This window comes from Heptranchias perlo, chromosome 20 (genome assembly GCF_035084215.1).
Source record: "Heptranchias perlo isolate sHepPer1 chromosome 20, sHepPer1.hap1, whole genome shotgun sequence".
NCBI classification, from domain to species: Eukaryota; Metazoa; Chordata; class Chondrichthyes; order Hexanchiformes; family Hexanchidae; genus Heptranchias; species Heptranchias perlo.
Window position 1 is genome coordinate 48,880,437 of NC_090344.1, and position 22,766 is coordinate 48,903,202.

Here is a 22,766-nt window from a genome sequence, read left to right on the forward strand (position 1 = left end):
AGTGGCTGCCTCTCACTGGTTCTTGTTTTTCAATCTGACCACTTTTCAGAGTCCCTGATCTCCCCTGCTGCCTCTAATCATTTCTCTCTGCTCTCCGCATACAAAAGAGATCGTCCAGAACACACACAACACCCCAGCGTCTGGAGCACTTCTGTTCTTTGGCAGTCAGGATCCTTTGGTGAGAGAGATTCTCAGGGAACGTGATGGTGGTGCCTGCCAAAACTTGGGTGCCTCTGTTGATCCGCAGGAAACCTGCCAGATGCGGAATTCAGAATACACAGAACTGTTACTCTGCGGTTGCCAGGAAACAAACCAGCCCCCTGTTATGGCTAACAGTGAGACATGGAGCAGAAATATGGACAGTCACATGGCTTTGTACTTGGTACAGGAGCAAGATACAGCAGAATGCACTATGACAGGAAACAAAGTCCCAATCAACTGCACATGTGATAATGACGATAAAAAAGTAGAAGAACTGGAATTGAATGAATCGTTTCTAGAACAGGAAATAGAGGAAAATGAAGAAATCACAGAAGTCCTAGCAGAAAAGTAAGGAAACTCAAAATATAGCTAACTTATTTTCGGATATTGATGTAAACCTCATCTGCCATTCTGCCCATAAAGGCACTCAGCAATGTTGGATAATTACTTCTTAATATGAAAGCATACGGGATCCTGGGCTTTATAAATAGAGGCATAAAGTACAAAAGTATGGAAGTCATGATGAACCTTTATAAAACACTGGTTCGGCCACAACTGGAGTATTGTGTCCAGTTCTGGGACCGCACTTTAGGAAAGATGTGAAGGTCTTAGAGAGGGTGCAGAAGAGATTTACTAGAAAGATTCCAGGGATGAGGGACTTTAATTACGTGGATAGACTGGAGAAGTTGGGGTTGTTCTTGGAGCAGAGACGGTTGCGAGGAGATTTGATAGAGATGTTCAAAATCATGAAGGGTCTAGACAGAGTAGATAGAGAGAAACTGTTCCCATTGGCGGAAGGATCAAGGACCAGAGGACATAGATTTCAGGTGACATGAGGAAAAACTTTTTTACACAGCGAGTGGTTAGGATCTGGAATGCACTGCCCGAGGTGGTGGTGGAGGCAGATTTAATCATGGCCTTCAAAAGGGAACTGGATAAGTACTTGAAAGGAAAAAATTTGCAGGGCTAGGAGATAGGGCAGGGGAATGGGACTAGCTGGATAGAGCCAGCACAGACTCGATGGGCTGAATGGCCTCCTTCCCTGCTGTAACCTTTGTATGATTCTACGAGAGAAATTGTTATCCACTCACCATATATGCAATAAGCCTTGTTATTAGGTCAACAGAGTTTGTATAATAGACAGAAGATATTGTGAGGAGCAGGTTCGATGACAGGAGTCTCTTGCAATTATAAGCCCAAATGCAAATTTGCTCTGTCATTGCTTTCTGTATCGAATTTCTGTTTTATAAATTTATTGTTTACAGTTCAAATATCCCTGCTCTCAACCTTTAATAGGATGCTAAATCTTTGGCAAGATAACAATACCTTGTACCGTTCTGTAGCTAGTCATCCTGATCATTTCTCTTTTAAAAGCTAAATGATCTTAACTGCCTCCTCCCACAGCTGAGCTGGTTAAGCTAGTGAGTCGTTGAGTCCCAGTCTCTGCAGAGTTAGTTAATTGAGTGCATGTGAGTGCGTGAGTGTGCGTGTGCGTGTGAGTGTAGATGAACAAGGCTTGGCTGCAATGCCCCCTTGATCGAACAACCTGTCTATTCTCACTTTCACTTTTATAAATGAAGAATGGGCATTTGATGCGGTAGCAAAAGGCATTAGGTGCCCATTAAAGCATATCCTAGCAAACATCAACACCTTTAAGAGAGGCAGAGGGAATGAAACAGGAGGAGAAAAGAAAGCTGACTGATTTTAAAATGTACCCTACCAGTGAGTCAGCCCACATAAAGCTTAGTAGGCTGCAGATTTGGAAAGGGAACAGTTTAGCAGAAGTAGTCAGGTGGACAATTAGTAAAGAGTTGCTACTGGTTTGTGCATTTATTATTCTGTTTCCTTTACCTCTTGTCATTTATTATTTTTCCAATGCACTAAAATCCTGAATGTCTTGAAAAACTTGTCAAAAATATCTGTGATAATGAGTGAAAATCTGCTAAGATCATATTGGTTAATATCAGGACTCATTTTATATTTACCCTATTTATCTCCATCCATTTTAGCTGAAGTGGGGAGTGGGGGGGAACGAAATTAATCAACTGATTTCTGCCTTGGATCCCAGTATTATCCTGTCCTTGACATGCTCCACTACTGGGCTGTTAATGGAATTAGTCTGATTCCCATTTACGATTGGGAATAACTAAAGGTGGTCTGAGCTGTTCCTTAGTGTGAAATAGCAGCAGAAAATGAAGGGAAGAGGAGCAGGAGAACCCACCGCCTGATCCCCGACCCTGCCAGCACCACAGGAAATTCCCCCCGCCCCCCACTCCCCCCAGCAATGAACTTGGCCTCCTGATCCTTGACTGTCCCACCACAATTAGATGACGGCAGGGCCACGGGACACAGGAAACCGGCTGATTTTCCTGCCTCCTACTTTAATTCCTTGGACCCCTGGGACAGCTAGGACAGTGGTGGCAGTACACCCTGAGGCAGCAGCGACAAGCCTGCTATTGCCAATGTTGGAGGGAGAGTGCCTGCAAGCCTCTTACCTGCAGATGGTTCAGCAAGAGCCTCTTTTATTTAAACTGAAAAGAAAGATGTTGGGGCACTTCTGCCCATTTAAGATATCCCCTCCTTCTCACTGAGGTGCTGGAGTGGGATCTGCTTAGCTGCAATGGACTCCTGTAAGACTGGGACCCCACTCGGAGCCCACCCTGCATAATTAATGAGCCACAACCCAGGGAAATGGATCGGTGGTCATGGTGAGAGTCGAAAGAGCGGGCAATAGACATGCCCACACCCCATCTCCGGCTGTGAACCTGCCCCGAAGGAGAATCCAGCCCATCATGTCTTCCTTCTGCGGCGGTAATTTTTGTCACTTGTCTTTTCCTTAATGTCGAGATATAAGGTTGATGAGCACCTGTAAAGAGAGAGGCCGAGCTAATGGTTCAGGTGTAAACCTTTTATCAGAAGCCAATTCTACCTTTTGGAATCTAACAGGCTTCTGACGAAGAGTCTGTGCCCAGGACGTTAACCTGTCTTTCCTCTTTATAGACGCTGATAGACCTGCTGTGAGTTGCGAGCACTTTTTTTTGTTTTATCCCTCTAATGTGATTTACTTTTTGATTGAATTTTATGAAAATTATATTCTGTCTTAGGTCAGGCCTACTACACATTCCCTGTTCTACCCGAGTCATTCAGCAAGGTGTGATCCCACCTCTGCCAATGGGTCATATTGCATACCGTGTAAGAACCTGGCCGTGGGTTTAAAAAAGCCTGGACTTCCCAAGCTTGCAGCAACTGTGTCTTTTGCCAGCCCATCTGTTGCCATATTAACACCAGGATGTTCTGCTGCTTGTCCAATCATCCCCTCTGTACCCCACTTTGTGGCCATCATCCTGGTGATTGAGCACAAGAACCTTAATATATGCATCGGTCGCTACCACGTGTCTTTAACATTCTTACAAGGTGCATGTTCACCAACACGTGCTTGTGCCGGAGGTCGTGCTATTTTTACCTTACTCCCATTTTTCTTGCTGCCAGCGAGTTGGGTGCTCAACCAACAGGCCAGCAATGAGGTTTCCTCGTCATAATCGACTGCACTTTCCTCGGTCAACTGGTGGCCGCAAGTGAAGCCATGACACTCAAACAGGTCTACCTGTGCAAGCTTGCACAAGTGCAGCTGTTCACTTGGTGCTATGGAATCTACCCCACAATATAAACAGGGTGTATTATATATCACCGACAGTCTCTGCTAATGCAGAACCACTTCCTCTTGAAACAGTTTTATAATATCCTCTTGAAACAGTTCTACAATATGAATTGTACACTAAGAAGCGGCTGAAGTGAATTAGCAGCACACAAAAAAAACGTATTTCCTCCCACAAAAATAAAAACCAGCTCAGTGCCACTGCCTCCAGCCTTGCAATCGAAGCAGCAGCATATCCATCTGACAGTGCAGTACCAGGAATGACTGTACCTAGAGCAGGAGTATGTCAGTGCTCCAAGTGATTGTCTGTTTAAGGGTCCACTGTCCTTAAAATATTTAAGACTGAATTATAATGATAGTGATTGGTTTTCTGTGTATAAGTTGAGTAATTTTCATAAATCACATGTTTAACAAGTAAAATGCAAAACAGCAGAGACCTTCAAAGCCTACAAGTGTAGTAGTTAAGGCACTCACTTAGCTCCACTGTGGTTATGGATCCGCATTGCAGATAAGTGACTCTTAGCTCTCTTTGCTAAATGGAGTTTCGCTATCAGCAGGGGGACCACCCTCAGTGTCTAATGGAGGTCGAGCCAATGTGGTGCAGAGATCTGAAACCAGAGAAGTGAGAATCATGTTAAAGGCTCAATAATAATTAGGATATCAACTCAGGAAGTCCCTGCCTCTTCCTCTGCCATGTGCTACATGCCAATTTAAATTGGACCAATTCTGGGCGACCTCCACTCAGTTATACTGCATGATACTGGCACTGGTGGGGAAGATGGTGGCGGATGGGATTACGTGATCCATTTTCCCAAGCTCCAAGCTGCAGAAGGATAAACAATGAGACTAAACCTGAAAGAAGGGTGCAAAAATATACAAATGAGAACACAAGTGAAGCACACAGTATAAATAGATCGAATAGATAATTAGATGTGTTACTGGGGAGAGATGGTATTAAGGCTTATTAAGGAAAAAAAGGTGGGCAGGTGGGGTTGATATATCAAAAGGGGATGGGTTTGCTGGGCCTAATGGCCTTTTCCTGTTCCCAAAACACTTATGGCCCTGATATTCCTTGGGGGTTTTCGCAGTCTCCTGCCGGAAATATGGTGGGAGACGGGGAGAACGCCCACAGAATTACAGGGTTTTATGTTCTTAACAAAGCTGTTGTTTTATTTGTCTTGATATAGTGATGTCATTCAGACTGAAGCACAACCTGAAACTGAGCCAGAAACCGGTATCGCTGCGGAAACAACAGACCTTAAAATTCTACTGGCTAATGGGAACAAACCAGATCGAGAAGTTGCCACTAGGCTGGCTCGCAAGCTTTACAATCTGGATGGATTTAAGCGGACAGATGTTGCACCCTACCTAAATAAGAAGTAGGTCTATTGGACAGTAGCTTTCCTGCCTGTATTTTGTTTCTTACAGAATTAGAAAAAAGGCAGAGAAGAGAAATAAACTAAGAAACAGGCTGTTTATCTGTGAGTGTATGCAATCCAACCCTATAAAGGATTCATTCTACTGCCAGTATCAAAAGACCAACTAAATTAGGAGCTCACAGTCAGAGGTGGGCTCAGCTCTGTAGGAGATTGCTTATCCATTCCACATTCTACTTCTATTGTGTCATCAGTGGTCACATTGACCTCGGCAACCAAAGTCCTGCTGTGCACTCTGGTCAAACAAAGATCTGTGCCAGGAGTGTTAAATTGTAAAGTTTACTCTTATCTAGTCAATAACTGAGCCACACAGGCCAGAATGTTTCCAGTTTCCATCCCTCATTGGTGCTGAATTAGCTGATCTCAGCCAGAGTGCCGGTCGAAGTGCTAAAATGGGTCTCAAACTAATGGGCGTGAGACCTTAAATCTCCCAATCGCTAACCATTGACCACTGTGTGTGGGGATAGTATCAGGCTTGGCATTTTTTAATCTAACAGTTCATAGTTTTTAGTGTGTGGGGGGGGGGGGGGCGGGTTTGGTTAACCCACTTACTAGGGTTGGCAGTGATACGCTCTATGGTTGAAAAGTCTGTTGACATTCACTGCCTTGGTTGTACATGAAGATCTGCCACTGGGGTGAGATACCAGAGGGCACACTTCGCCCATGGAACCAGGAGGCAGACTCCAAGATCCCTCACTCCCAACAGGGAGGCACATTTACAGGGAACGCATTGTGGGAAATCCCAAATGCAAGTGCAACTCCATGCTGGAAGTGCTGGATTGACCCTGAACCCCAACAAGGAATTAACGCTTTCAGGAAAGATGGGGATGGAGAGAAAATTGGAAGGAGAGAAAATGTCTTACTGGCTCAGGATCAGAAGTGGCATTAATTCTGTTGGAGACTTATTCATTCTGCATTCGATTTATGTCCTGTCTGATAAAGAATCAGGTCACAAGTGAGCCAATTTAAAGGATGAATGAAAAGTTAGAGCACGGACCATTAGATATTCAGACTGAAAGTAATTATGCTCTGATTTAGGCTTGACATACATAGCATTTTGTGACAAGTTCTTGGTGGTTGTCAGATAATCTCAGCCAATGGTTCCTAAAGTGCACTGCACAATGACACTGATAAGAGAGCTGATCGCTGACTCCTAACAGTGTGCAGTGCACTTTTAGCAACCACTGGCTGAGGTCTTTCAAATACTTGAGTCACTTTTATCTCGTGAATAGGAACTGAAATTATAATTTCACTAAAATGTAAATCACTCCAGGCTCAAATTCACCATTTTTGTTACTATCCTTTTCTCATTGTGCGTATATGCATCTCTTTTCTCGAATATGGTGATAGAACTTACTGAGCCTTCTGATCCTGTGTAATCAACCTTACAGTCAACAAGGTGCCTTTATCTCCAAGCTCCATGCAATTTTTGTGTTTCGTAATTTTACCAGGGGTTTGAGCACTGGTGCATGAACAGGTCGCAGGGAGTCAAATGTGTAATGTTATCTGATTATATCTGTCCTAATCATGTCACTTTAGCCATCACACTGTTCATAAGGTCCAAGTATTGTTTCCAATTGCTACATAAATATTAGCCGCAGGTAATTAATATTGCATTAATAACCTCAATATCTCCTGCAGATGACAGAGGTCCCTTGTATGAAGGAATTTATCTAAAATTGTGCAGAAGGTACAATAAGTAATTCTCAATACATTAAAAGCCAAGTTATTGGAACACTTAAGAGCCTGTTTGTGATGATAGGGTACAAATTCTTAACATGTTCGTGTATCATTCCTCTGTCCGCTAGTTTCATGGAGTTGTTAACCTGCTCGAATAAATAGGTTAATATCTCCATTAGGATATCGGACAGAGGAATGTTACACAAATGTGTTCATCATTCTACGCTAATATTGCAAACTGTCATTTCTAAGGCTGCTGTGCACAAATGTCCTTTGGCCAAACTATTATTAACGAATATTACAAGACTACCAAGCTAGCCCACGTTAGCTGGAATAAGCTGATCTAGTCTTTTCAATTTTGTTTTCTCTCCTTTTTCATGTTTTAGTAATGAATTCAGTCAGGTGGTGGCTGAGGAGTACCTGAAATTATTTGACTTCAGAGACATGACCCTTGACCAGTCTCTAAGGTAGGATGGGTCTGGGATATCTTTTGAGTTTGTTATTGTTGAAACACCATTTTGTGGGAAAAAAAAGATTTTTAAATAGTTTAAATAAATTATTGATGCTAGGATTGGTGGGCATCTTTCTGACCCTGACCTTTGTGACTGCAGAAAATTCCTAATGGCATTTGTACTGACTGGAGAGACTCAGGAACGGGAACGAGTGTTGAATCACTTCTCCAGCCGTTTCCACCAGTGTAATCCGGATATCATTCACAGCAGAGGTATGCAAGGATAGGCAGGCGATCCTCACTTTAAAGCAAAGAGTTCCTTCAATGCACGTTGATATGAAGAGTTGTTTTCCTGATGGCATTTTCCACCCGACCGCAAATTGAAATGATGTATTTGTCTGACAAATGCCCCTTCAGTTAATATTTTCAATATGCTGTCAGTCATCAAAAGGAATTCTTGCTCACCTAAATTAAAGACAGCAGACATGTCTCTAGTCCACCATTTTGTTCGTAGCAAAAAGAGAAGCCCCCTTTTTAAATTGTAGCTACTTGAATTATACAAAACCAAAGAGACACCGGGGGTACAAAATTTGCACCTTGTTGCGACAGTTTTCCAGGAAATGGGGGCGCAGAGGTCTAATTTAGGGGGCCGACTTCCTGAACAGCGTCGGAAACACATCGGCGCTATATTGGTTTGGCTGTAGAGATGTCCCTGGCGTCAACTTAAAACAAGCCTCAGGTCCCTTGAACATGCTAATAAGGGGCCTAATGCCAGTTTTAGGACCCCTTTCTCAATTAGGTCAACAGCGAGGTGGAATTTGCTCCACGCAAGCTCCGACTAGTTTTTGCAGTTCCACAGTGACCTTGTCAGCAGTCCTTAAAGGGACCACTGAAAGCCGCCGATGTCGAGATATTATTTTGGCTTCAAACTTTTTCTTTTAAAACTTATCTAAAGTGGAGCCAGAAGACGCAGGAGTGCTTCTCCTGCCTCCACACCAATGCCATGGGCCGATGCCAGCCCCCTCCCAATCATCTTTCCCCGCCAACACCCCCCCCCCCCCCAGAACCTACCTGGGGCTGCTTCTGGCCTTGCAGCGGCCCAACATTCATCCTTGCATCTCTGGCGAGCTGCCTGGGGACGGGTGATAGGACTCCGCAGATTGCCAGTCTTACTAACGTGAGGCCCGAGACCCAATATCGATCAGGCCTCGGGCTTACCTGTTCCAGCGCAGGGATTGTTCCCCACACCTAGTTCTCACTGGCCTTGATGGCGCAAACCAATTTCCACCGCCACCGGGTCTCAGCAGGAAAAGGGTCAGTGTTCAAAGACATTGTACCATCCAATTCCCCATCAGAAAAAGCTTTAATTCACTCTATATACATTCCAGAGGTGAAAGGACAGTGCCAGCAAATTAAACAATCGACTAACCAATTGGCCAATTGTTTGGGCTTCCAACTATATCACATTTAAACCTGGAATTAAAAAGAATAATGAAACTAAAAAGCAAAAATAGAGCCTGTCTGACCTTGTCCCTTCTGTCCTTTGTCCTTTGTAGATGCCGTTCACACTATGACCTGTGCACTCATGCTTTTAAACACAGATCTTCATGGCCAGGTAAGTTTTCTGGAGACCAGGTTACAGTTGTACGTGAGAGTGAATTACACAAATCTTTTCCCAAAGGTAGGGGAGTCTATAACGAGGGGGCATAGATTTAAGGTGAGAGGGGAGAGATACAAAAGGGTCCAGAGGGGCAATTTTTTCACTCAAAGGGTGGTGAGTGTCTGGAACGAGCTGCCAGAGGCAGTAGTAGAGGCGGGTACAATTTTGTCTTTTAAAAAGCATTTGGACAGTTACATGGGTAAGATGGGTATAGAGGGATATGGGCCAAGTGCAGGCAATTGGGACTAGCTTAGTGGTATAAACTGGGCGGCATGGACATGTTGGGCCGAAGGGCCTGTTTCCATGTTGTAACTTCTATGATTCTATGATTCTATCTATGGAAACATGGTGTAGTGTAGCTGGCTATTATTTTTATAGCAAGTACAAAATACCACAGCAGCACATAACTGAGAATGGGGCAGTGTAACAAAGTCCGCAAACACGGTACCTGGTTTCCAACTGTTGAACCGAGAGCTAAAAGCCCATGTGTATGTATAAGTGAATCTGTTTTGTGTTTGCAAATGTGTGAGTCGACTGTTCTGTGCATGCCGCATTGGGTTTGTTCTCACACATGCGTACAGCTTTTTTCAGAAATGCTTTTCCCTCGTTGGGTTGTTTGAACTGGCCAAAAGGCAACAACCCTTGCAGATTCATTCACTCTTGCACATGTACACTGACAACCGGTTAGATTGTGTGCGCATCAAAGCCAAACAGCTTATATTAGAGAGCAGGGTAAGTTGTGCTGAAGATGGGAGACAATATTATAAGCAGTCTAACCTTTGTGACAGCTATGCGTACACTGCATGTTTCTTTTAAGATTATATCACACAAGCCTCCAAGGGAGTGAAATGCATCCTGTTGTTAAGTTCCAATTTTGTTCTCTTGACAGTGAGTGTCAGCAAGCTATTCAGAGCACAATCCTGACCACCCCTGACATCCACATGTGTGCACTTTCCAGCAGAAGTCACTGGATAGTAATCAGGAGCTGGTAGCCTGCTCTATTTTGCTCCTCTTTATCTCAGGGTCTGTGAGGCCAATTGTAGCCTTTTTACTGCTATCTTGGTTGAGGTCAGCTGAGGCAGCACAGAATGGGACTGACATTGCGCATAATACTCAATTAGATCACATTTGTTGTGCTTGAAAATCAGAGACTAGATAATCAATAAAGCGTGTAGCCATAACCCACTCGTCTATGTTTCAGGATAAGATAACTTTACTTGAAATGGCTGCACCCATTGCATCAGGACTCTAAAAATCAGCACAGGACTTCACTTTTACGGTTAATCCTGAGGCCAGGCCTGGGAGAGAGATGATGTCTCTTTGGATATCTTGTTGCTGCACTTCTGACTGTTTTCTCTTGCTGTCTTTCCGCTGTTTTAGAATATCGGAAAAAGTATGTCCAGCCACGACTTCATTATTAACTTGGAAGGCATGAATGACGGGAAGGATTTTCCAAAAGACTTGCTGAAGGTAGCAGCTGAGGTTATTTCTTTCTCCCCCTCTCCAACAATTTTCTCCCCTCCTCACTTGATGGTGTTGACTCTCGCTGGGATATGGTTTCAGGAATGTCATTTACCTTCCGGGTACCAAGTGGCCCTTCTTCATAATTGAACCGAAGATTGATTCAAGTATTAGCAGGGAATTCAAACCAGTTGGCTAAGCCTGATCCCCTCTACGTCCAACATGAGTACTTTCCAGCAGGGATAACCGGATAGTGATCAGTAGCCCAGGCTGATTTTCACTCTCCTCCACCCAGGGGCACGAAGGTGAACTGTAGCACATACCAACGCCCCAGGTGAAACCAGTTGATTCAGCACAGATTGAGGCCAGAAGTAGGGGACTTTCAGTAACAGTAATTTCCAGCATAATCTAGGGCATGAGCTAACACCTCCATTGAAACAGCGAACAAAGCAGTGTTATACAAATGTGCTTACGGATTTGTGCAATATTATTCCAAACAGTCATTTCTAGGCATATATGGATTTTCTACTTCAGTAAAATAAATGGGAAGGGCAGCCTGTATGTTGATTTCTCAAGGCACATGCATAACAAATAAAACAATCTGTGAATAAGCTAGCTGCTTCCACTGCAATGTAAATCAATAATGTGCTGTAATTTAAACCTCCAAAAGAGCTATAACATTTCTACATCTGTTAATACGCAGCTGTTCGGTGCTGCTGAGACAAGCAACTCACAAAAAAGTATTTTCAATCTAATTTTAAAAAAAATTCTTCCCAGAAGCAAACAGAATATAAATACTATACCTATTACTCCCCCCTCCTTAGAAGTATCTTGATTCAGTTGTGTTTAACACTACTATTGTCAATATGCAGGATTTTACAACAGATTCACATATTAAAATATCCTTCTGTTAATTCTGTGTAAGTGGGATATATAACAACTGCAGTAATATGTAAACCAGTGTCAAATTCTGAAAATGTTTTTTTTTTGTTCTGAACAGTCTGGTCATCAGCTGTCTCTGTTGAACAATTTTCAAAGACTCTCTCTGTTTCTGCTTTCTAGGCTATGTACCACTCAATAAAAAGCGAGAAGCTGGAATGGGCAATGTAAGTAGCTAAAAAAATACTCCCGGAAACTGGAGTTGCCTCTTTCATAATAAAAATGATCCTCTCCAATTACTTTCCTGCAGAAAGCCTATAAAGAGACATCAGGTATATACAGAGCCCAGTGAGGGACATAGGGGGGGAAAATTGGATACGGCCTGTTTTTGGGCAGGAGTAGCACGATCCCCTATTAACCCGCGCCCAATGGTCCCTGCGCAGGCAGGACGAGATTTTTGTCAGGCCTGAGGACTCACCTGCAATCTGCGTTGGAAATCAGCGTTGAACGAGGATTCCATACAATTCGCACTTTCCACCAGCAGGGGGAAGCTCCAATCTCTTAAAGGCAGGCTGTCTGTTAGAAATCTCTTAAAGGTAGCTGGCACCTGTTATTTGCTGAATATAACAGCCTGCTGTCTGCACGGAGATCAGACATCGCACACATAAAGCACAGATGCAGGTCCCATCCCTATTTTTACATACTGATTAGTTATGTTAAAACATTGAATAAAGGTTCCGCACCACGAAATCCCACATCCTCCAATCTGCATGCCAGACCTCACCAATCTGCCGATCTGAGACTCTGTGCACCAAGGTTCTCTGCTGATGCACCAGATGCCTTGGTGCAAGAGGTAGCCAGAAGGAGGGACATCCTATATCCGCAGGGGTGGGGGGGGCGGGCAAGCAAGAGGCCCTCCAGACATATACCCAAAAGGTAGTGGGAGGCAGTGGAGGATGAAGTCAATGCCAGGCGCACCGCATCATGAACGTGGATGCAGAACAGGAAGAAGTTCAATGCTTTGACATGAGTGGTCAAGATGAGTGAGGTCAACTGTCAAATGGCGTCTCCTACCAACTACACCACGAGCTGCATCCATTGCTCCATGCACTACACCCCCCATCACCCACATACCAACAAACTCTTTCCATCAATACTCAACCCTCTCACCCTTACACATTACCGCCGTTGCAAGCCACCCACCCAAAACTCACAGTCCACAAACACTGGCAGCTATTTAACCATGATAGGCACATCACCCAGACACACGTCCCACTTTCTTGCAGGAGAAGCTGGCACATATCAGGAGGCAGCAAGTGGTGTTGGCATTTTGCCCCTCAAGCCTGTTCTACCATTTGATCAGGTCAGGGTGGCCTATGACCTGTGACCTAACTTCATATATTCGCCTTAGCCCCATATCCCTTAATGTCCTTGGTTCACAGAAATCTATCAATCTCAGATTTAGAATTCTCAATTGAGCTAGCATTAACTGCTGTTTGCAGAAGACTGTTCCAAATTCCAAACTTCTCCCACCCTTTGCACGTAGAAGCATTTCATAACTTCGCTCCTGCACATCCTGGCTCCAAATGTTAGGCTATGTCCCTGCGTCCTCGTATTCAAGCAGACCTCCGAAAACAGTTACAAATGTCTCAGCAGCCAGAAGCAATAATCCAGCCACTAACCTGTAAATCCTGCATGGTCCCTTGAAATAGTGCCGGTGGGGGGTCCTCCAGGCACTCTAAGACACGTTCAGATGGTCGGGGTTAAGACTATGTCTTGAGTTGAGTGTTAAGTCCCAAAATAGTGTCTGTCAGTTTAAATCAGTGTTGTACACTGACTGAAGCCATTTTCTCCCTACTTCACATGATTCCACCGTTCGTTATCTGCGCCCGCGCTAACTCCTATACCAAAATGGCGTCTGGTGTACGTCACGCTGGAAATATGCATGTGCATCCAAGACACCATCTTGGATGTCGAGGGGGCCGCGTCGTGCTGAAACAATGGGCGCCACATGGCCCAATTTAGCGCCCCAGGTATATACAGAGCCCAGTGAGGGACATCAGGTATACACAGAGCCCAATGAGAGATTAGCATAGGAGCAGGGCAGAAGGTGGGATAGGAGAGAGGTAAGGAGTGGGATCATGACTCAAATTCTGAGGTTTATTTTGATGGTGATGAAAATGAATTGAGAACCTCAATAATTAACATCTCTACATCACGGGCTACAAGGTATGTGGAAAAGGTTAACTTTTATTTAAAACAAAATCAGACTTTGGTGTTCGGTTTACAATTTAGAAACTTTCAGACACACCTTTCAAAAGCCAGACTGATCCAGAACCAGACAAGTGACAGGTATGGGATACATATCAGTTATAGTTGTGCCTGATAATATCACCACTCTTGTTATCTCAACACTCTTTGAATATTTTAAATCTGGAAATTAAATGTTAAATCGGCAAAGTAAATGGTATGATATGACAAGTCTGGTGAGTTTCTACACTTTCTGTGTGTATTTGTTACTGTCATTTTGCATTCGAAGTCCCTGAGCCAGTTAAAATGGTGGGTTCCAGGTGGATCTGAGTGATAACAAATCATTTTACCGAATGATAAAGAACTCTGACACTTCAGACAAAAGCAGATGGCATCAGAGGTCAGCCACTTTTTCATTTGTTATTCCAGAGATGAAGAAGAGCTGCAGAAATCTATCATGCCAATACCTGAAGATTCTGGCAACATGATACGCATCACAGACAAAGGCAGCCCCTTCTTGGAAGTCCCACACGATCACAAAGCTGCCACCTACAAGCAAGGATTTCTGAGTCGCAAAGTCCACGCAGACATTGATGGCAAAAAAAGTTAGTGATTCCCCTACTATATTTGCAGTTGATGGGATCCCAGGGCTTCACACCATTATATTCCCTCCTTTAAGAGAGGGAGAGCGAAGGAAAGAAAGAGAGTGATGCATGAAAAAAAGAAAGAACTTGCATTTACATAGCATCTTTCACGACCTCAAGATGTCCCAAAGCACTTTACAGCCAATGAAGTAATTTTGAAGTGTAGTCACTGTTGCAATGTAGGAAACATGGCAGTCAATTTGCGCACAGCAAAGTCCCATAAACTGCAATGAGATAAATGACCAAATAATCTGTTATTTTTAATGATGTTGGTTGCGGGATAATATCGGCCAGCACTCTGCTACTCTTCTTCGAATAGTGCCATGGGATCTTTTTCATCCACCTGAGAGGGCAGAGAGGGCCTCGATTTAACACCTCACCTGAAAGACAGCAGCTCCAACAGTGCAGCACTCCCTCAGTACTGCACTGGAGTGATTGTACGCTCGAGTCTCTGGAGTGGGAGTTGAACCAACAACCTTCTGACTCACAGGCTACCAAATGAACCACGGGGGTGGGGGGAGGGGGGAGGGGAAGGGAAGCAAGAGAGATTCAGAGACCAGACAGGAGGAAGAAGGGGGTGGGGGGAGGAGGAAAAGAGTCCACTAAAACAAGAGCATGTGTGTGTGCAGATGTGAGAGTTGTTCAGAGAATGCAGTATGTATGTATGGTGGTGGGGGGCTTAGGGGAGCCAAAGAGCTCACAGAGACCAAAATGGGTCAAAGGATGAGGAGGAAAGAAGGATGCACACTTTCCCATAATTGGCACCAAATTACTGCACCACCCCCTCATACTGTAAGTTAGGTATGGCACAGACCTGACGCTGTACATTGTGGGGTTGTCTCACATTACTCCAACAACCTAAACATAAAGAGACAAATCCCTGTTGTAGCAGCAAGGCATCTCCATTTGCAACATAATTCTCTATCCCCCTGGGCCTTCCTCAGAGATACCAGCAAATCACCAATTACAATTAGCAACAATTTGAGAACTCTTTGCTGCAGATGGCCAAGCCAGTTCACCTCAGAATTCTCATAACCGCTGACACGACAACCAGCACGTATCAATGTGCGGCACCATGCAGAGGAAGGATGTGGGTTCACATGGGTGACTACATGCAGGGTGAGCATTCAATCTCAGCTGGGCCTCATGAGGCAATGGCGGGAGCGGGGGCGAGCAGACAGAGAGTGATCCCCTGCACAAAGTTAGTCAGAGGCTGAATGTGACACAGCCCTGTAAGAAATTGGTCAGGGAACAATTTGTACTGTGGGGCTGCTCTGGAGAAGGCGTTAAAAATGACTTTTAATATCTGTATATGAACTTAGAATTCTCTATAGCTATCAGAAGGAGGGGGAGGAACCTTCAAATGCAGTCAAATCTTGTCACTGTAAAGTTGTTTGGTCTTCGGAAGGTCTTTGGGTCCAAGCTCTTTTACTGACCAGAAACATAGAAATTTCAGCAACGTAAGAAACCATTTAGCCCATTTCATCTGTACCAGTTCCCCATCGGACCGATCTACTCTAATCCCATTTTCCTGCTCTTTTCCCATATCCTTTAATGTTTTTCTTCAAGTGTTTTATCTAATTTCCTCTTAAATGCTGTGATTGACTCTGATTCAGTAGCCACTTTTTTCTTAATGCCCCGATAATTTTTCTCCTGTTGCTTGCAGTAATGTCCAGGAGATTAATCTTTTATTCTTGGAGACTCCAGGACAATCCTGGAGGGTTGGCAACCTAGGCAGGCGAGTGATGAAGAAAGGACCTAAAAGACAGTAAAAGTTGGATGGGAGCAGTGGCCATTCCTCATTCTTGCTTTCTTATGTTCCACAGCACCATGGGGAAAGAGAAGCTGGAAAACCTTCTATGCTGTATTAAAGGGGACAATCATCTATCTGCTGAAGGTAATCTCCCACCTCTGGCTTCCAACCTCTCTCCAGCACAGCCCTTTCTCTCTGTTTTATTGATACTCTTCACCCTTGCTGCATTCTGGCTGTGTTGGAATCGAGACTCAACACATATTCTTTCTCAGAAACTTCCAACTGTGGAACTCCTCACTTTCCTCAGCCATTCCTTCCTTCCACAATCTGAATGTTGCTACCTTCTCCAATGGGGAAAAAATGGCCTTAAAGGGAGGTGGAGTCTGGAGAGGAGGAGTCACTTCCATCCCAGTCAAGGGGCAAACAATTTAGTATTTTTATTTTGGAGAACAAAAAATACATTAAAGGCAATATGTAGATTGCAAGTTGTTGACTTGTCCATGAACTGTCACTGCAGAACATCTGAATTATCCCAAACATACTGATTATACCCAGGCTCCAGCCCTCACTAGTTACTTCATATCGACAGCTAGATCACTTCTGCGGCGATCACAAGTTCGGAGCCCGAGTTCTGGCTCCAAACCTCCTGGGAGGTGGGAGGAAAAGAACAGTGAGAGACAGAAAGAAAGAGAAAAAAAGAGCAAAAAGGAGATACACGAGTACAGTCGTTCAAATTTACAAAACTATATCGACAAATACCATCAATTTGTAATCAATCATTCCATAATGTACCTTGAGCTGAGCAAGCATGAGATTTTTTCCTGTTTATGCAATAAAAAAAAGGATATGCTGATAGGGTTAGATGAAGTAGGGAGGAAGGAGGCTCGTATGGAGCATAAACGCCGATATAGACCAGTTGGGCCAAATAGCCTTTTTCTGTGCTGAACATGCTACAGAATTCTATGTTAAAAAAAATTCAACTTTGTTTGATATACAACAGTACACAGGCCAGTGTAAGGCAGTGCTGTGCACAATCACTTACCTCAAGGTGTTGATTTGAACCCTACCCACTGGTTTACACTGGACAGGTGGGTTGTTAAAAGCGAGCAGGTTACTTACCTGTTCAGAGCCCGACTGTTACCAATATTAACCTGCAGGGTTTTGCAGGCAGATGAGGCAAGCAGAAGCCCCATAGATTTACACAAGTCGGGCTTCCTATTACATCAATGGGACCCCGATGCAGTTTTAACAGGGGCCCGAGCAGAGAAACCGCCCAAGGCTCTCCCACCAGACAGAAGCAGGTCTGCAGATGGCCCTTCTGGTAAGTCTAAAACTTTCTCTTTGGGGCCAGGAGGAGCAGAACAAGGAAAAGTTGTAGCCAACCCTGCCCCGCAATCCCCACCACCCCCCCCCCCCCCCTGGAAGCCGGCAGGTGACCCTCGGCCACACGACCTTCACCTGCCGGCAGCCGCTCATTTAAATGAGGTCCAGGAGTTAAAATCGCCCGTGCCTGAAATTTAGGCCAGCGAGTGCGTTTCGCTTGCCCACCCGAAACCTGCTCCAAGTTAAAGCCGACCCCCAAATCTTTGATCACGAGTTCAGCACCGTAAACGCTGAAAGTATTCACGGCGTGGACTGGTTCAAGCTGGGCATTTCCAACATCTCCTGCCTGAAATGAAATGCAGCGTGCTCAGTGCTGTGCTGCTGTCGAGTGCTGTAGCATTCTGTTAGCACCATCTAGTGTCCTTCATGGGACACCAGAGAAAAGATGGCGCACAGCAAAATTGGGAACTGAATACATCTGGTGCATTCATAAAAAAGAATTCGAACTCGGTCTGTATTACACAAAATAGTGAGGGAGAAATTATGATATTTTAACTCTGAAGATTTTTAACAAGTTTGATTGTACCAAAGTTCCTCATGTAGTGTTGGACCATGGGGATGAACTTATATCAAAAGCAAAATACTGCGGATGCTGGAAATCTGCAATAAAAACAGAAAATGCAGGAGAAGCTCAGCAAGTCAGGCAGTATCTATGGAGAAAGAAGCAGAGTCGAAGACCTCTCGTCAGAACTGGAGGATGTTAAAAAATTTAAAGTTTTTGAGCAAGTACACAGCCAGGGAAAGGGGGGAGGGTGGGGAGGAAAGAGCAAAAGGGAGGGTCTGTGATAGGATAGAGGGCAGAAGTGATTAAATGACAAAAGGGATGATGGTGCAAGGCAAGGAGGGTGGTAATGGGACAGGTTAAGAAACAAAAGATTGATCAGGAGTAGCTGTAAATGGCAGCAGCAGAACCATTACCAGCACGAGCTGACCGAAAAAATGGGAGCAGTGGTTATGATCTGAAGTTATTGAAATCAGTATTGAGTCCGGAAGGTTGTAAAATGCCTCATCGAAAGGTGAGGTGCTTCAAGCTCCCATTGAGCTTCATTGGAACAGTGTAAGAGGCCGAGGACAGAGAGCTCAAACTAGGAGCGGGAAGGGGAATTAAAATGGCAAGCGACCAGCAGGCCAGGGTCACGCTTGCGGACAGAGCGGAGGTGTTCAGCAAAGCAATGGGATGAGCTTATAGACCTGTTCATCTCCTTTGGTCTTCAGTATCTTTTACTCACCAATATGTTCAACTGCAAAGAGAAGGCTGGGCTTCAGAAACAGTGCTGCATTAACTTGCATTAATCTCAATGATTGAGTAGGGCCACCAGAGGTGGGGTAAGGATTTGGCAGTTTCTCAGAAAGTGCAAGCCAAGGAACGACAGCTGGCTCCAGAAGGGCTATGGAATCATGACGAAGTCAGGCAGATTCAGGGTCTCACTTTAAAAGCTCAGCTGAAAGTCAGTGTCTCCCCCCATGCTACAATATTTGCATGTCTGTCTTAGGTATGATTTGATAGAACCTGAAGATGCAATCTAGTTATGGTCCTGTGGTAAGAGTGCTCCCAACTTGTCTTCCAACCGCAAGGCACGGAATTTCAGTGCTCCCTGTCACTAGAAGCAATTTCATCAGATAAAGCAAACTGCTCCAGAAACAATGAATTGCACTTTCTCATTGCTATCCCCAGGATGAATACAGACCTGACAAGCAGTCATCAGAGGAGGCGATTAGTATTCATCACTCACTGGCCACCAAAGCCGCTGAATACAACAAACGGCCGCACGTTTTCCGTCTACAGACCGCAGATTGGCGAATCTTTCTGTTCCAGGCTCAGTAAGTGTAAAGCAAACTCTGCAGTACGATAAAAGACCAGTGGAGGTTAAATAGCATCAATACGTCACGTCAGCAGCACTGCTCTCCCACACCACCCAGCTGAACCACTATCCTCATTACTGTGGCTCCAAAAGGGCTAGTTACACAAAGGTGGCAGATGACTTTCGATTCCCAAATGACTGGTTCAGCAACTCATTTTCTGGCTGCCTTGTCACGTAATTCTGAATTGCAATGGCAGGGATGGTATATTCAATAAATAAACTGGTGATTCATAAATATTCCAGTCAAAGGCTGTCCCTGCTCAGTGGAGGACCAATGTAATTACAAGGTAACACAGTTCAAAGCAGAATGGTGGGGCACTAGTTCAATTCAACTGGCCTAATAAGTTCCCAATCTTGGCTACAATGCCGAGTAGACGCCAGGCACATCCCAGTAGTAAGGGAGGAGCAAACAGAAGGAGCATCCAACACTGGTGCAACAGAGGCCTGGCAGCAGATCACCTACCCTTTGAGTCACAGCTTTTTTTTATTCGTTCATGGGATGTGGGCGTCGCTGGCGAGGCCGGCATTTATTGCCCATCCCTAATTGCCCTTGAGAAGGTGGTGGTGAGCCGCCGCCTTGAACCGCTGCAGTCCGTGTGGTGATGGTTCTCCCACAGTGCTGTTAGGAAGGGAGTTCCAGGATTTTGACCCAGCGACGATAAAGGAACGGCGATATATTTCCAAGTCGGGATGGTGTGTGACTTGGAGGGGAACGTGCAGGTGGTGTTGTTCCCATGTGCCTGCTGCTCTTGTCCTTCTAGGTGGTAGAGGTCGTGGGTTTGGGAGGTGCTGTGGAAGAAGCCTTGGCGAGTTGCTGCAGTGCATCCTGTGGATGGTACACACTGCAGCCACTGTGCGCCGGTGGTGAAGGGAGTGAATATTTCGGGTGGTGGAAGGGGTGCCAATCAAGCGGGCTGCTTTGTCCTGGATGGTGTTGAGCTTCTTGAGTGTTGTTGGAGCTGCACTCATCCAGGCAATGCATGTGGCAAACTGCACTGCAGACAACTGCTCCATTACTTCACTCGTATGGAAGATGGCAAAGCATATCTGGGTCTTGGACTTTCTCACCACCCAGACCACCTTCCACTGTGGTGAAGGCATGTGACTCCTTAATACAACGCAATAGATAAGGGAGAACCAGTGGACGTGGTTCATTTGGATTTTCAGAAGGTTTTCGATAAAGTCCCACCTAAGAGGTTAGTGTGCAAAATTAAAGCACATGGGATTGGTGGTAATATACTGGCATGGATTGAAAATTGGTTAACAGGCAGGAAACAGAGAGTAGGAATAAACGGGTCTTTTTCGGGGTGGTAGGTGGTGACTTGTGGGGTACCGCAGGGATCAGTGCTTGGGCCCCAGCTATTCACAATATAAACCAATGATTTGGATGAGGGAACCAAATGTAATATTTCCAAGTTTGCTGACGACACAAAACTAGGTGAGATTGTGAGTTGTGAGTCGGATGCAAAGAGGCTTCGGGGCGATTTAGACAAGTTGAGTGAGTCGGCAAATACATGGCAGATGCAGTATAATGTAGATAAATGTGAAGTTATCCACTTCGGAAGGAGAAACAGAAAGTCAGAGTATTATTTAAATGGTGATAGATCGGGGAATGTTGATGTACAAAAGGGACCTGGGTGTCTTTGTACATCAGTCACTGAAAGCAAACATGCAGGTGCAGCAAGCAGTTAGGAAGGCAAATGCTATATTGGCCTTCATTGCAAGAGGATTTGAGTATAGGAGCAAGGATGTCTTACTGCAGTTATACAGGGCCTTGGTGAGACCACACCTGGAGTATTGTGTGCAGTTTTGGTCTCCTTACCTAAGAAAGACTATACTTGCCACAGAGCGAGTGCAGCAAAGGTTCACCAGACTGATTCCTGGGATGTCAGGACTGTGGTATGAGGAAAGATTGGGTCGATTTGGCCTGTCTTCACTCGAGTTTAGAAGAACGAGAGGCGATCTCATTGAAACATATAAAATTCTGACAGGGCTGGACAGACTGGATGCAGGGAGGATATTTCCCCTAGCTGGGGGAGGTCCAGAACGAGGGGTCACTGTCTCAGGATACGGGGTAGGACATTTAGGACTGAGATGAGGAGAAATTTCTTCACTCAGAGGGTAATGAACCTGTGGAATTCTCTACCACAGAAGGCTGTGGAGGCCAAGTCACTGAATATATTTAAGATGGAGCTAGATAGATTTCTAGACACAAAAGGCACCAAGGGGTATGGGGAGAGAGCGGGAATATGGTATTGAGATAGAGGATCAGCCATGATCATATTGAATGGCGGAGCAGGCTCAAAGGGTCAAATGGCCTACACCTGCTCCTGTGTTCCATGTTTCCATGTTACTATGTTGCTCCTTTTGCAAAGAAAGCCCTCTAGGGGCTGGAATCCCCATGCAACCCAGGAAGGGCATTCAACATTCTAGGTCCCACGCTATACCAACTGTGGACGCACCAACCATTCTACTGCTGATCCTTCATCATCAGCGCTCTGTAGTTCACCCTGTGATTCCTTCTGAACATCACCACCTACTTCTCTTGAAGTATGTGTACCTGTGCTGTGTGGTTTCAAGTGGGGAGTAATGACAGTGCTTTGGTGAGTGGTGCTGTTTGGTTTGAGCTGGAGGGTGACTATGTTCTCCTTGCTCTGTGGAAGGAACAAATGGAACATTATGAGTAATTAAATGCAATTTATTCATTCGGGTTCTGTAGTGTCATACGAACATACCGAATTGACAGGCAGGAAAAGACCAGCTGGTCCATCAAGCCTGCCCCACACCATGATGGCTGCACCATCATGACTAAGCACTTCCTGCCTCTTCTCCACGTTGGCAGCCATGTAATCTCATGAGAGAGGCAAAAAAAAAAACAGAGAATGGGTCATTGCATGGGTAATTCTATGATCCAGAGCTCCGAGCAGAGATTGGTGCTCAGAGGGAGCAGATTTTAGGAAATCATGGGCATTGATTTCCTGAGTTGCTCCCTGTGCGTAGTTCTCTTCTCTGGAAAACCCAGGCCATGGAATCACCCCTTACAAACTCTGTTGGGCTCTTGGGCACAATCACTGTGTATCGACACAAGCATTGTGCAAACCCTGCAGTATCTGAATAGTATAGTCACATCACAAGTTTTGCATTGTCCTCCAATGTCCACAAATCCCACCCTTAGAAGCTCTCCCTCCCAAACCAATCGACAAGGCAAAAAATAATTTTTAAATGATGAGATCTCAAATGTATGAAGTATTTCAATATCACTTCTTTCCTGTCTTTTCCATTAGAAGTGCTGACCAGATGAACTCCTGGATCACCCGCATCAATCTAGTGGCTGCCATGTTTTCTTCTCCTCCGTTCCCAGCAGCCATTGGATCGAAGAGGAAGTTTAGCCGTCCCATACTTCCATCCGTAACCTCTAAACACACACAGGTACAGCCTTGTGTGGACTGAA

The 22,766-nt window shown here is 44.9% G+C and overlaps 1 protein-coding gene across 2 annotated transcripts in view; it reads left to right on the forward strand.

Moving 5' to 3' along the window:
• LOC137335827 (PH and SEC7 domain-containing protein 4-like) overlaps positions 1-22,766 on the forward strand; it is a 67,780-nt gene that overhangs the window by 21,443 nt on the left and 23,571 nt on the right. For both annotated transcript variants that reach the window (XM_068001278.1, XM_068001279.1), the window contains exons 4-14: positions 108-549; positions 5,044-5,235; positions 7,359-7,439; positions 7,584-7,696; positions 8,980-9,038; positions 10,464-10,553; positions 11,607-11,650; positions 14,103-14,278; positions 16,144-16,214; positions 19,129-19,274; positions 22,600-22,744. In XM_068001278.1, the coding sequence (XP_067857379.1) occupies positions 108-549; positions 5,044-5,235; positions 7,359-7,439; positions 7,584-7,696; positions 8,980-9,038; positions 10,464-10,553; positions 11,607-11,650; positions 14,103-14,278; positions 16,144-16,214; positions 19,129-19,274; positions 22,600-22,744 (1,559 nt within the window). The remainder of the gene's footprint in view (positions 1-107; positions 550-5,043; positions 5,236-7,358; positions 7,440-7,583; positions 7,697-8,979; positions 9,039-10,463; positions 10,554-11,606; positions 11,651-14,102; positions 14,279-16,143; positions 16,215-19,128; positions 19,275-22,599; positions 22,745-22,766) is intronic.